This window comes from Copadichromis virginalis, linkage group LG11, assembly GCF_057382275.1.
Source record: "Copadichromis virginalis isolate Kocher_CV1m ecotype Utaka linkage group LG11, C_Virginalis_male_GT1.1, whole genome shotgun sequence".
In the NCBI taxonomy this organism is placed as follows: Eukaryota; Metazoa; Chordata; class Actinopteri; order Cichliformes; family Cichlidae; genus Copadichromis; species Copadichromis virginalis.
The window spans coordinates 14,237,267-14,250,506 of NC_140628.1; the positions used below are offsets into that span (position 1 = coordinate 14,237,267).

Sequence of the window (13,240 nt, forward strand, 5' to 3'; positions counted from 1 at the left end):
TTGAGAGTTTGCCTGTCCAATGGCCTTGCACACATTCAAAAGACACTCATAAAAGAGAGCGAGCAAAAGCAATGAATTTTATAGTCACGAGAGAATCGCTCGCACTGAATCGTGTTTGTTTGCTTGTCTGTTTGTTTACCTGGCGAAGTTGAAGCCATCTCTCTAAAATTCTTGCCCCCGCTGCACTCAAGCTCACTGGGTCCCACTTGGATTGTTGGGCTTAAAACAAGAACTCTGTCTGACAGCCTCTGACATTTGTAACGGATAATAACATCATCTTGGAGTTTCAAGTGATGCATGGTCACCATACCCAGGAGAGAAACCGCTACATATTCAATTACTGCTTTGTAAATGATTTTACCTTATAGAAAAATATAACATAACAATTTATACCCTTAAATTAATGTCTCAGTCCGCCCAGTATTTAATAGAGGAGTCTCCAAAAGGAGATATGTTCATGAGAGATTTTATCTGACATGTAGATATAGTTTATTGCATATTTTTAGTTATAAAAAATGTTTTTGCAACACCACCAAAATGTCATCTTTAATTTCATTTAAGCCAAAGATGTTATAATGTACAAAAATGTAAGAAAGCCCCTATTTTTGTTGGAAAATGTACTTGATTTATTAAAAAAAACAAAAAATGTTTATTGCATTACAAAGCTAGCAGATGTTAATTATCAGAGTTTAATGCAGGTTCTGCATGAATTTAAATTGTTATTTATTTGAAACATGGCTTATAAAAGACATGTCAGATTTACACTATTACAAAATACATTTTAATAGCATTATATATACGGCCTCTGTTAAACGCTTTTATTCTGAAGTCTGTTGTTTTACGAGCCTTGCTTCACTCATGCTCGGTATAGAAATGTGTGACACAGCACAGGAAAGCCAGCCAAAGGAGCAGACAGAGAATCCCGGCAGTGCACAAGACGACCATGATGCAATCAGGAAAAAATAGACTTTCCAAAATGTCTAATGTTTCTTGACTGAGCTTTACTGTCTGCAATAGTTCTCAAAACTGTGTCTAAAAAATATTGTTTACTGAACAGTGTCTGATGCATACACGGCAAATAATGCAAATCCTCATCCAATAAACCTCTGCGCAGTGCATCCACACATGCTGGGTGCAACCTGGCCTGTCAGCAAGCAAAATTTGCCCCCTTAATGATAGTGGTGACTTTTCCATCTTTGCCCTGTAGATCATCATCGATAGAGCTATTATGAAGTTTAATCATTTATCCATCAGCATACTAAACCCCAATAATAACCCAGAACATACATAGCTTAGCATTGTCAAGTTAAGAATTCATTGGAAATCAATAAAGATGAATAAAAATCTATCTTTTAAATGTTAATCTACAAGATTCGATAAATTTAGGAAAGTTTAAAAAATTTGTATTTATTAAGTGTTTTTATTTCTTTCGCTTAAAAAAGTTTAAAAAAAAAGGTAAGTATGTTCACTTTGGTCATCATCTAGTTTTCAGCTGGAAAGTAGAAGCCACAAAAAAAACCCCACAAAGCATTTCCAGTGGGGCTCGAAACCTTTAAAAAGGAAACATATTTCTGTCAGTGAAAGGGTTAAAATTGGTGCTTTTACACCTATGAGAAGAGGGTTACGTGATGGCCTGTCAAAACACATCAGTGTCATCCCGTATCAGCTTCCTGCCACGCTCTTCTTAGTGCGTCAACATACAATACTTAGCAGTCATCACCACACCCAGAGCACCTCTCTTTTTGACTCGGTCTCTCACTGACACAGTGTTTGCCTCTCTCGCTCTCTCTGACTCAGAATGACAACTCTAAGGGACAACAAAGCTCGCTAGCTTGATGATTGATTCGATTTTCTTTGAGCCAATTATAATTAACGCCTGGCAGGATCAAATAAAGCACAGGACAAAAAGGAGATGAATAACCTTAGCCTTGAGGTTAGGGGTTAAAACATTTTCATACTTCCTTGTTTCAGATTAGAGTGATTTCTACGTCAAACATCTACAGAAAACCAGAAAAAATCCTGTCTAAACAAAACTCTGTCAAAGATTTTTCATTCGTGTGCAATTTGAATTACAGCAACAGCAAATTTGTGAATTTATTTAGAGTTCCAGATCCACGAGGCATATTTAAAGTCGTTTATTTTCCCAACAACTGTCTGTGAAAATTCATTAAAGGCATATTTGTGTGGATGCCTTAATAGGCATCCACACTATTGAGTTCCTGTTTCTCTTTATTCTTTATTATTCCGGGTGTTTCCGTACACTTTTCGCCGTGGATCTACTTCCACAATTTTTGTGCTATTTTCACCGTTCAAACTCTAAACTGTTCTGCTCTTTCTGCTTATGCCGGCTATGACTTTTGGTGTTTATTACTATTATACTTTTTAAAATATTACACTTTTTTCCTTTAATTTGTCCCATTGAAATGAATGGGAAACTTCCACAATTCTGCTAAAACTTTCTTGTCTTTGAAACTTAACTACTGCCTCATACTTTCACCTAGAAACTCCATTCAAACTTTAAAACGTTCTCAAATGATTGGGCTATTCCTGTGTGATTCAGCTTTTTCAGATCTTCTACCTTTTTCATCTTATCTCTCTTTAAGTCTTCAGTTGCAAAATTGTGATTTTTCAGAAAATACATGCGTTGCTATGGTTGCTATGCAATTAACTCAGAGGGGACAGTGAAACTGTTTGAATTTTCTCTTCATGTCCAAACAACTTCTTGCTACTCGCTCAATTTCCACTCAAGCCGCACAAATTATACATCAAAACGTAGGTATTTTTGCTGGCTTTCAGAAAATGTCACTATCATTGTTGTGGGACTCATAGATATTTTGCAAATCTCCTCAGAGTAACACAAAGTGTGAAAACTCTCCATATAAACTCAATGGAGAGTTTGTTCAAAATCACCGCTGGATTTCTGTAATGAGAGGCATTTTCAAATTGTCATATCTCCTTAACGAAGCGAAGTTAAGACATGAGGCTTGTCCCCGTATATCTTCAGACACTCCTGATGCTCACAATTCAAGAATTATTTTCTCACCTATTACCGTTCTGAGATGAGTTAGACTTGTTTGAGGGTAGGAAATTTGTCCCTCGCTCAGATTTCATCAGATTTCAAATTCTGGAAATGAGTCACTTTTTTCTCTCATCATATCTTTTTGATGGATTTCCACAGAGCCCTGAAAATTTCCATGACTGTTCACCAAAGCCTGCTGTTTCTTACGGTGAAAGAATGATTTTGATGCTCCATATAGATTTAGAGTTACCAAAGGTTGTTTGAGAGCAAGTCAATGCAGTTTTTGCTTCGCCTCTACTCAGTTACAGTGTATTACAAGTCATATATCTTTAATAATTTATATTTTATCTCTGAATTATGAAGACCTGAAGATTCCCCCATCTCTTCTGAACAAAACGATGTCTGAATGACCGTTCTAGCCTCTACGGTTAGGAAATTATGGCCATTTGTTCGAGGGGAATCCTGAATGTCAGAAATACACTGAAGAAAACTCACACCTCTCTCTGTGTCTGTGTGTGTAAGGGCTGACTACAGCAGGTGCAGCTAATTTAACTGACCTACATATACCAAGCCCAGACTCTCCACAGCTCCTGTTCCCTTTACTCTCTGTGTATGTGTGTCTGTGTATCAATATTTCTCCTATGTTTAAGTATTACTCCTCAATCATAGTATTTCTGCTAAAGCAAAGTACTTCTACTACATCTAAGTACTTTTGCCAAATCATAGTATTTCTGCTAAATAATAGTATTTTTGCAAAAATCATGGTATTTGTGCAAAATCATGGTTTTGGGGCCAAATATTTCTGTTATTTTATAATGTATGTGCTGAATATATTATATGTGCCAAATCATAGTATTTATCCCAAATTATAGTATTCATGCCAAATTACAGTATTTCTGCTAAAACGCAGAAATAGTACCTTTTAGCAGGAATTTCTACCAAAAGATAGTACTTCTGCTAAATCAGAGTATTTCTGCTAAACCAGAGTATTCCTGCCAAATCATAGTATTTGTACTGAAACATGGTACTTCTGCCCAATCATAGTATTTGTACTAAATGATAGTACTTCTGCCAAATCATAGTATTTGTGCCAAAGCACCGTATTTGTATGGAGTCATAGTATTTCTTTTAAGTCATAGTATGTATTTCAATCAAATCTCAGTAGTTGTTGTTAAAACGCAGTATTATTGCCAAATCATAGTATTTGTACCCAATCATAGTATTTCTGCTAAATCATAGCATTTGTGCCAAATCATGGTATTTGTGCAAAAACATAGTATGTCTGCAAAACCATAGTATATCTCTTATGTTATAGTATTACTACTAAGTCATAGTATTTCTGCGTTGTTATAGTATTTGTGCTAAAACGTAGTATCTCTGCCAAGTCATAGAATTAATGCAATTTCATAGTTTTTTTTTAGGAAATCTGTTATGTTATAGTATTACTACTAAGTCATAGTATTTCTGCCAAATCATAGTATTTGTACTAAATCATAGTACTTGTGCCAAATCATAGTATTTGTTGCACATCATAGTATTGGAACCAAAACATAGTATTTGTCCCAAAGTATCGTATTTGTATGGAGTAATAGTATTTCTTCTAAATCATAGTATTTCAATCAAATCTCAGTAGTTGTGTTAAAATGCAGTATTATTGCCAAATCATAGTATTTGTACCCAATCATAGTATTTTTGCCAAATCGTGGTATTTGTGCCCAAATAATAATTCTGTTATGTTATAGTATTACTACTAAGTTGTAGAATATCTGTTATGTTATAGTGTATCTGCGGAATATAGTATGTGTGCCAAATCATAGTATTTATACCAAATCACAGTATTTGTGCTAAAACATAGTATTTCTGCCATATTGTGGTATTTGTGCAAGAACATTGAACTGTTATGTTATAGTATTACTACTAAGTCATAGTATTTCTGCGTTGTTATAGTATTTGTGCTAAAACGTAGTATCTCTGCCAAGTCATAGAATTAATGCAATTTCATAGTTTTTTTTTTAGGAAATCTGTTATGTTATAGTATTACTACTAAGTCATAGTATTTCTGCCAAATCATAGTATTTGTACTAAATCATAGTACTTGTGCCAAATCATAGTATTTGTTGCACATCATAGTATTGGAACCAAAACATAGTATTTGTCCCAAAGTATCGTATTTGTATGGAGTAATAGTATTTCTTCTAAATCATAGTATTTCAATCAAATCTCAGTAGTTGTGTTAAAATGCAGTATTATTGCCAAATCATAGTATTTGTACCCAATCATAGTATTTTTGCCAAATCGTGGTATTTGTGCCCAAATAATAATTCTGTTATGTTATAGTATTACTACTAAGTTGTAGAATATCTGTTATGTTATAGTGTATCTGCGGAATATAGTATGTGTGCCAAATCATAGTATTTATACCAAATCACAGTATTTGTGCTAAAACATAGTATTTCTGCCATATTGTGGTATTTGTGCAAGAACATTGAACTGTTATGTTATAGTATTACTACTAAGTCATAGTATTTCTGCGTTGTTATAGTATTTGTGCTAAAACGTAGTATCTCTGCCAAGTCATAGAATTACTGCAATTTCATAGTTTTTTTTAGGAAATCTGTTATGTTATAGTATTACTACTAAGTCATAGTATTTCTGCCAAATCATAGTATTTGTGTGAATTTGTATACTGTAATATCACTGTATTATGTAGTGGCTAAGTAGGGGCTGTTTACTAAGTGCATCAGTGTAAATAGGTCATCTCTTGTGTTGGAGTGCCCTCTTGTGGCGTCTTTTGGGTAGTGCCTTAGTAAACGGGAACCCTGTAAAAAGTGGCATCAGACTGATTTGTAGTGGAGGAATTTGTTGCCAGTTTTCTTAATCTTTAATCTGTATGCATGTTGTAATGCATACCCTGTTCTTAATCATAGAAACCACACCATATCACCTCTCCACAACCTCCTACTGTATGCCATACCTCCCTGTACCATCCATCTGACCGCAATAAACTCCACCTGTGGTAATCTAATCCCTGGATGTCAGCCTCTCCTTCTGACCGAGGATAGTTATAGTATTTGAGCCAAATCATAGTATTTGTGCTAAAACATAGTATTTCTTCCAAATCATAGTATTTGTGCCAAAGTATAGTATTTCTTCCAAATCATAGTATAACTGCACAATAAAGGTTCTTGAGCCACATCAGTGTTTGTGCCAAATCTTAGTATTTCTTCTAAATCCTAGTAATTCTGCTCAATGATAGAATTTCTGCTATGCTGTAGTACTTTTTTCCTAGATTGTAGTACTTCTGCTAAGTCAAAGTATTTCATGTAAATCATAGTATTTCTACCAAGTCCCAGTGTTTCTGCTTAATCATAAATAATGTTTTAGTACAAATTGTATGATTTGGCAGAACTTTCTGTGTTCCAGCACAAATGCTATGATTTGGCAGGAAAAAAATATTATTTAGTATAAATACTAAGTTTTAGCAGAAATACTATGTTTAAACTTTAAAAAATTCTGCTATTTCTGCTGATGTGTGTTATGACTTTTGACCATTGAAATGAATGGAACACATTATCAATGTGGTCACTGATTTTGCATGATGGGCTGAGCTGTGTTTTAGCTCAGTGAGATAAGCATCCGTTCTCAGACTGGGAGGCCTGGGTTCAAATCCAGCTTATGGCAACATTTCTTTCACTTAACAGTTAAACTTTTTTTAAACTCTTTTCAACACAAATTTCATCTTTTTCACCCCTTTTCAGCAAAATTTTCAGTTTTTTTAACCCCTTTTCAGCACAAATCCAAACTTTTTCAACTCTTTTTCAGCAAAAACCTCTTTTCAGCAGAATTCTGCTCATTCAACTCTTTTCAGCAAAATTTTCAGTTTTTTCTGCTGTTTTCAGAAAAAAACTCTTTTCAGCAGAATTCTGCTCATTCACCTCTTTTCAGCAGAAATTCTGCTGATTGAACTCTTTTCAGCAGAATTTTCACCCCTTTATTTTTGCCCAAATTCTGCTTATTCACCTCTTCTGAAAAAATTTCCGCCTTTCCACCTGTTATCAGCACAATTCTCAGTAGCTTCTGCTCATTTCAGCACAATTGTCAATCTCTCCACCTTTTCTTGGTGAGAAAGTGTTTTGCTCAGTGAGCTAAATAGCTGCCCTTTGACCAGGAGGGCCAGGTTCGAATCCTGCTCAGGGCATCTTTTTTTTTTTTTTGTTTCAACTTTTTCAGCTTTTTTCAGCAGATATCTTCAGCCGTTAAGGCATCCACACTGCATTTTCGCAGGAAATGCAAATTTTTCTAGTTATCACTTCTGTTTCCAACATGCGGCTGTTACAAGCTGTACAAGCAACATTCTATAAAATGCATAACTATGCACATAAACAAGGCTGCACAGATGTTTCAACAGAACATCTGTATTGACCAATATCACCTTCTTGACTGCCATCAGCTTATCCATAAATAATATCACAATCCCCGATGGCAGAGGCCAGTGTTTTGTTTTTGTTTTTACATGTGGGATCTAATTTCTTAGATCTGTATTAAACTTGTTAACTCGTTAGCAGTAAAATGGTTCACTTATTTATTTATTTTTACAGATTTCTTTGGTTGCTGGCAGAGAAGGGAGGGATGAATGGCAACAAAAATGAATAAGCAATAAGCAGAAAATGGCCAATTGGCTAAATTGATATTTTCAAGCTTATATCTCCCCAGGATTTCACAATCTCTGCATCCTAAATAACAAACCTTTGTTCCTTTGCGTGCTGTAAGATGTCAATAGGCAGCCCAGTTGTTATCAGAAGAACTAAGAAAATATCTTGAGGCGATACAGCTTCATCTTACTATGCATCAACCTCTCTTTGGAATAAACTTTGAGTTGCAAATCTCTTGCAGTCTTTACAGCTACAGTCTAAACTTATTTATTCTCAGTTCCCATATCATTTTTGTCTTGTTTATAATAAAACTTTGTCCAGTTATTGTATTGCACAAAATTGCTTAGCTGGAATTTTTTTTAAAGTGAATTAAATGTGATCTGATTACTGTATTAAATGCCATTGTCGTGCCAAGTGTATGTATAAACTAAAGCTTACATTTTAGATCACCTATATGAAAAACAGAGGCTGCAAAATAGTGCAAAAGTTCATTACAGACATTCAAATCTTTCTTTTTTTCAGTATATGGCCGCCTTTATTTATGGTGGGACAGATTTCCTGGGTCAGGTTGTGTTGTTCTATCATTCTCTGTGAGTTACCCCATTAGATGTTTAAGTAGGGCAACATACTAGGCCAGGTCACAGATTTGCTTTCTTAATTCTTTACAACCTTTAGCACAAAGCCAGTTTAGCTCACTGGATTGAGCAAGCAATCCATAAGGGTAATGCAGAGGCTGGGTTTGAATCTCCCCCAAGGGCATTTAATGTGTGCCTTCCCCTGGTCTCTCTCTCAGCTCTCCTGTCTTGGCTCTGCTATCCTATTTCAATAAAGGCTAAAAGCCCCCAAAAATATATTAAAAAAGAGAACTTTAGTATGATGTTGGCAGTGTGCTTGGATCATTATCATGCTGGAATATTCCTTTTCTGCCAGTCTTCTGGAGACTGGGAGTCATCATGTCAGCTAGTATTTTGCTATATCCACAAGCATTCATGGCACCATCTATCAATGCCATCTCCCCAACACCTTTTATACTTGTGCAGCCCCATATCATCACACTCCCACCTCTGCATGTCACTGTCAGAGCTATGTGATGTGGCTCGTCTGGTCCTCAGACAAGCCACACACACACACACACACACACACACACACACACACACACACACACACACGGTACGACAGCACAGCACAACCATTTTGTATTTAAAATGCTTGTGTGGGCTAAGGCCAGTGGATGAATTTTAGCAGCCACTGCTTACACAAGCTTATGAGCTTATAAGTTAAAGGGAACACTTACCACTGGTATATCCTTCGATTTAAAACTATTCTTGGTCTGCTCCCATTTTACTTACTGACACGCACTTGCGCTGAATTCAGAAAAAGGGTATTCAAATTCCTTCCTTGCTGCAAATTCAACTGAAACTTAAGGAGCTGGTGTCACTAAATGAATTTAAATGACTTGGATGTCATTATTTCAGGCTGCAAATGTTTTGCTTGAGTATTATTACCCCTGTGTTTCCCATTAGACAATGACTTTTATTGATGCTTTAGGCTTTACTGGTGATGTAGTTTTGGTTATATCTCATACACTGCTACAGCCTACTTAATTTGTGTATTTTTGGTTTGTGTGTGTGTGTGTGTAACTATTATACACAGCTACTGTTGACTGTACTCTTGCCTGTTTCTGGTTTAACAAAAAACTTTAAAAAGTAAAACTCCGACTGGGAAAAATGACCAGCACACTGAATTGTTTTAGTTTAAAATGCAGGTGCACTACTTTTCTGTTCATTTTTATAATTGCCCCTTCAAAACCTAAACATTTACTGGACCTCTCAGTATTTCTTTGCCCATTTTTGGGGAATTTTTCCCTTAGACAATATGCCTGGGTTTGTAACTGCAGCTGTGGACCTGTAAAGTCTACTAAAAGACTAAATGTGATATTATTCTACAGAAATAAAAAATGTTTTATTACTTGGTTAAGTTTCATGTCAATAAAACCTGACTTTGTACTAGCAGCCGAAATGAATAATGATAAAAGTATGTGCCATGATTTTACAGTTTTACTCTAATACTAAAGCCTGTTTCTTCTTTGCAGAAAGATAATGTGCTCTAGAAAATATATTACACACCTTAAAACTTGTGGAAACCCAACATCCAATGCTACTAACACAATCTTGTCTCACACTAATCACAGACACTTTTCTTTTAACACTTTGTCAACACCAAACATACTGTACACACCACCTGTCATGGTACGACTCTTAATATAAAAAAACTAAATGGTCATTTGATGAAATACCAACACTTCCCACCCTCATTCCTCCACGCAGGTCAACTCACCAGATGGTCGGCAGTTCAGATCCCTCGATTTCCAGATAATCTGACTTCTCCTCCATTTGAAATTCAGTAAACACTAGAGAAATAGTGTCTCCCGGATCTGCCAGGATGGTCCACTTGCACTCCCCGCTGCTGCCCAGGCCCCCAGCACCTCCGCTTCCGCCAGCGCTGGGGGACTCACCACTGGGGAAATCGAAGCTGGAGATGAGCCCGCTGGAGCCCCTCAGGGTGCCACCGCATGTGTCCTCCGCTGTCAGTCACCAAAGAGAAAAAAACGGTCGGGGAGGGGTAAGAGAAGAACAGACACATGGTCTCTGGGTTATTTTAGACCTGTTTCTCAAAGTTCAGCATGAGGGAAATGTGACTGCAGGCATAAAACATCTGTACCTGTCTTCTCAGATAAATACAAACCAGAGAAGGACTGATAGAAGTAGCAAGTGGAGCTGTGCAGGCCCTTTAAACTCATTATTGTTTTCATACATTCACAAATTGTCAAATCCACTATGCAGAGCTTATTTCAGCACAACTGTGGGACTGCCGATGACAGGAATCGCCAGATTAAAAGGTCGGCTGTGTTGTGTTTATGAGGGCAAGAATCATGAAACATTTAGTTGAGTGGCACCGAGCAGAATAATTTACAAATTCGATGGGTACTAATTTCGTCACGATGAGGGTGTAATATCCTAAATATCTCCTGCGCTTTCTCTGATAGTCATAAATTCATCACTGCTCCCTCTGAACCCCACTCATATGTCAAAAAAACAAAGAAACAGAAAAAGTGGTCATAAACAGAGTTTAGAACGCTGTTAAAAAAAAAGAAAAATCCAATGTGGGGTGCATGGCACATCAGCTGAATGTTAATGCTGTCTACCATAACAGTGGCTCGCTCTCTTTCACTCCGTGTCCCTTTCCCCCACAACTCTTTCTCATATCTCTCCATCTCTCACTTCATTCCCCTCCTCTGAGCCCTCTCACTTTTCGCTATTATTCACCACCCTCCCCTCTATCCCTCTATCCGTCTCTCCTCCCTAAAGAATTCTAATGATGGCAGGGCTTTCACAGTTTTCACATCATTTAAGACTAATATGTGACACTCAGCTGTGCCAGCTGAAACCTTTGATGGCTCAGTGCTCCACACTGGGCTGTCAGAACTGCCAGCCTTGGAACATTCCTGTATGCTGCATCACATGATTGGTCAAGGAACAAGGAAGCTGATGTATAAAAATTTGAAAGAAGATAAAGAGGGGGTGGGGGGGTGCAGACATGAGCACGAGCTGCTTGTTAGTTTGATCCATGTCCTTTTGACACATTAGCAGAGCTACTGCAATTGATCAAAGTCTTTATGAGACGGCCAGTAATTGGAAAATTGATATGTACATGTACGATTCATATCAAGGGCAGACTTTGTAGACTATCCCAATAGGTAAGCTTGGTTTAGGCTCATTTGCTGAATGCCAGCAGCCTTGTAATGCCAAAAAATTGTAAAGACATTTGTTTCTGGATTAAAGTCATCATACTCTCCATCATGCTAAAACTTACCCTGAGTGGCATATGGCGTATCTCTTAAAAGTATTTAAGATGACTCCACAGACTTGTGGAGTAATTGCTATCGACTGAAATTAAAATGATATTAAAGTGCTTCTGAATCTGACCAGAGGAGCAATATCATATTTCAACCTTGATGATAGACAGGAGGGCTGCATAAAGTATCCCCATGACCATCAAAGAAAATAGAGCTAGGAGGAAGTGTCAGAAAAGCCTGTGATAATGAAAGGGAAGGGAAGAGGGTATAGGACATGTAATGGGAAAAAAAATAAGTGAGAAGGGAAACAAACAGGAGTATAGAGAAGAGTGAAAGAAACATTGGGTTTCTATAAGAAACAAAAACAGACAGGGGAGAGACAAGACAGACATGGAAGGGGAAAATGAAAATGTCAGAGGAAGATTCTGCCAGCAGGCCTCAACGCAAACATCTTCACATGTCAAACTGAGCCTCGTTAATAATAGGATCTTTAAGATCAAGACGTGTTTTCTACATGCTGATTTCTACCTTACTGTTAACCTGTCAAAGTCATTTATATACCAGCTCTCAATGACACAGCTGACAGTATCATAACACCAGTTTTTAGATTTTTAATTTTGACTGCTGTAATTTCTGTCTCCCCCTACTGGCAGTGACAGCAATCACATAAACACTGTCAAGGTTTCCCTGATATTTCAGACCTGGGGCCCGTTCTTCGTACGTCGCTTACTACATCCAAGATCAAATGACACATCCAAGATCAAATCATCGCGCTAACTCTGAGCTCGCTATTCCGGTTCCCCGAACACACCTGTTGTTGACGATTAGTATAGCTGGATGAAGTAATGTGAGATCACTGGGTGGCCCAACAGGGGCTACGCATCGATAGTAGAAACATTGATCGGCAACCCTTTGATTGGTCGGCGAAAATGTCGAAGGAGCGCGCTCGGTATTTTTCGGCAGCAGAGCAAGAACTCTTGAGTGAGGGATTTCAGGAGTTTCAGAGTCTAATTAAAACGCAAGGGAACACTGCAAAGGCTGCAAAAGCAAGGAGAGAGGGCTGGCAGAAAGTTGCTGACAAATTAAACTCGTAAGTAATTTAATAATAACAATAATAATGGAGTGGATTTATATAGCGCTCTTCAAGGCACCCAAAGCGTTTTACAATGCCACTATTCAGTCACTCTCACATTCACACACTGGTAGCTGTCACAGCTGCCCTGGGACAGAAGCCAGGCTGCCATATTGCGCCATCGGCCCCTCTGGCCAACACCAGTAGGTGGTAGGGTAGATTTATCATATCACACTATATTATCCAATATTATATTACATTATATTATATTATAATATGTTATATTATATCCTCTTTCACATTAGCGCCACAACAGGACCCACTAGAACATGGGAACAAGTAAAAGTGAAATATAAGAATATTCTACAGAATGGTAATATTTATCACTTATATTGCTTTTCGTCTCTTGGACAGAGACCCTGAAATAATCTGTTTGTTTGTTTATAACAGCAACCAAGAAAAGGGGCAGCGCAAAAAAAGACAGGTGGTGGTCCTGCACCCCCTCGTCAACAAGTTGGTTAAGTGAATAATATCCTCACGGGAATATCGATATCTCTCTATGAGCACACTGTCGCGCTGAGCTAAAGGATCCTGTCTGTCCCGCAATATACGCTGAATTCTGAGGACTCTCCTTATCAATC

The 13,240-nt window shown here is 37.4% G+C and overlaps 1 protein-coding gene across 3 annotated transcripts in view; it reads right to left on the bottom strand.

Moving 5' to 3' along the window:
* The window catches only part of LOC146698207 (CUB and sushi domain-containing protein 3-like), a 259,780-nt gene that overhangs the window by 165,280 nt on the left and 81,260 nt on the right, over positions 1-13,240 (bottom strand). For all 3 annotated transcript variants that reach the window (XM_085473236.1, XM_085473239.1, XM_085473238.1), the window contains exon 5: positions 10,009-10,255. In XM_085473236.1, the coding sequence (XP_085329362.1) occupies positions 10,009-10,255 (247 nt within the window). The remainder of the gene's footprint in view (positions 1-10,008; positions 10,256-13,240) is intronic.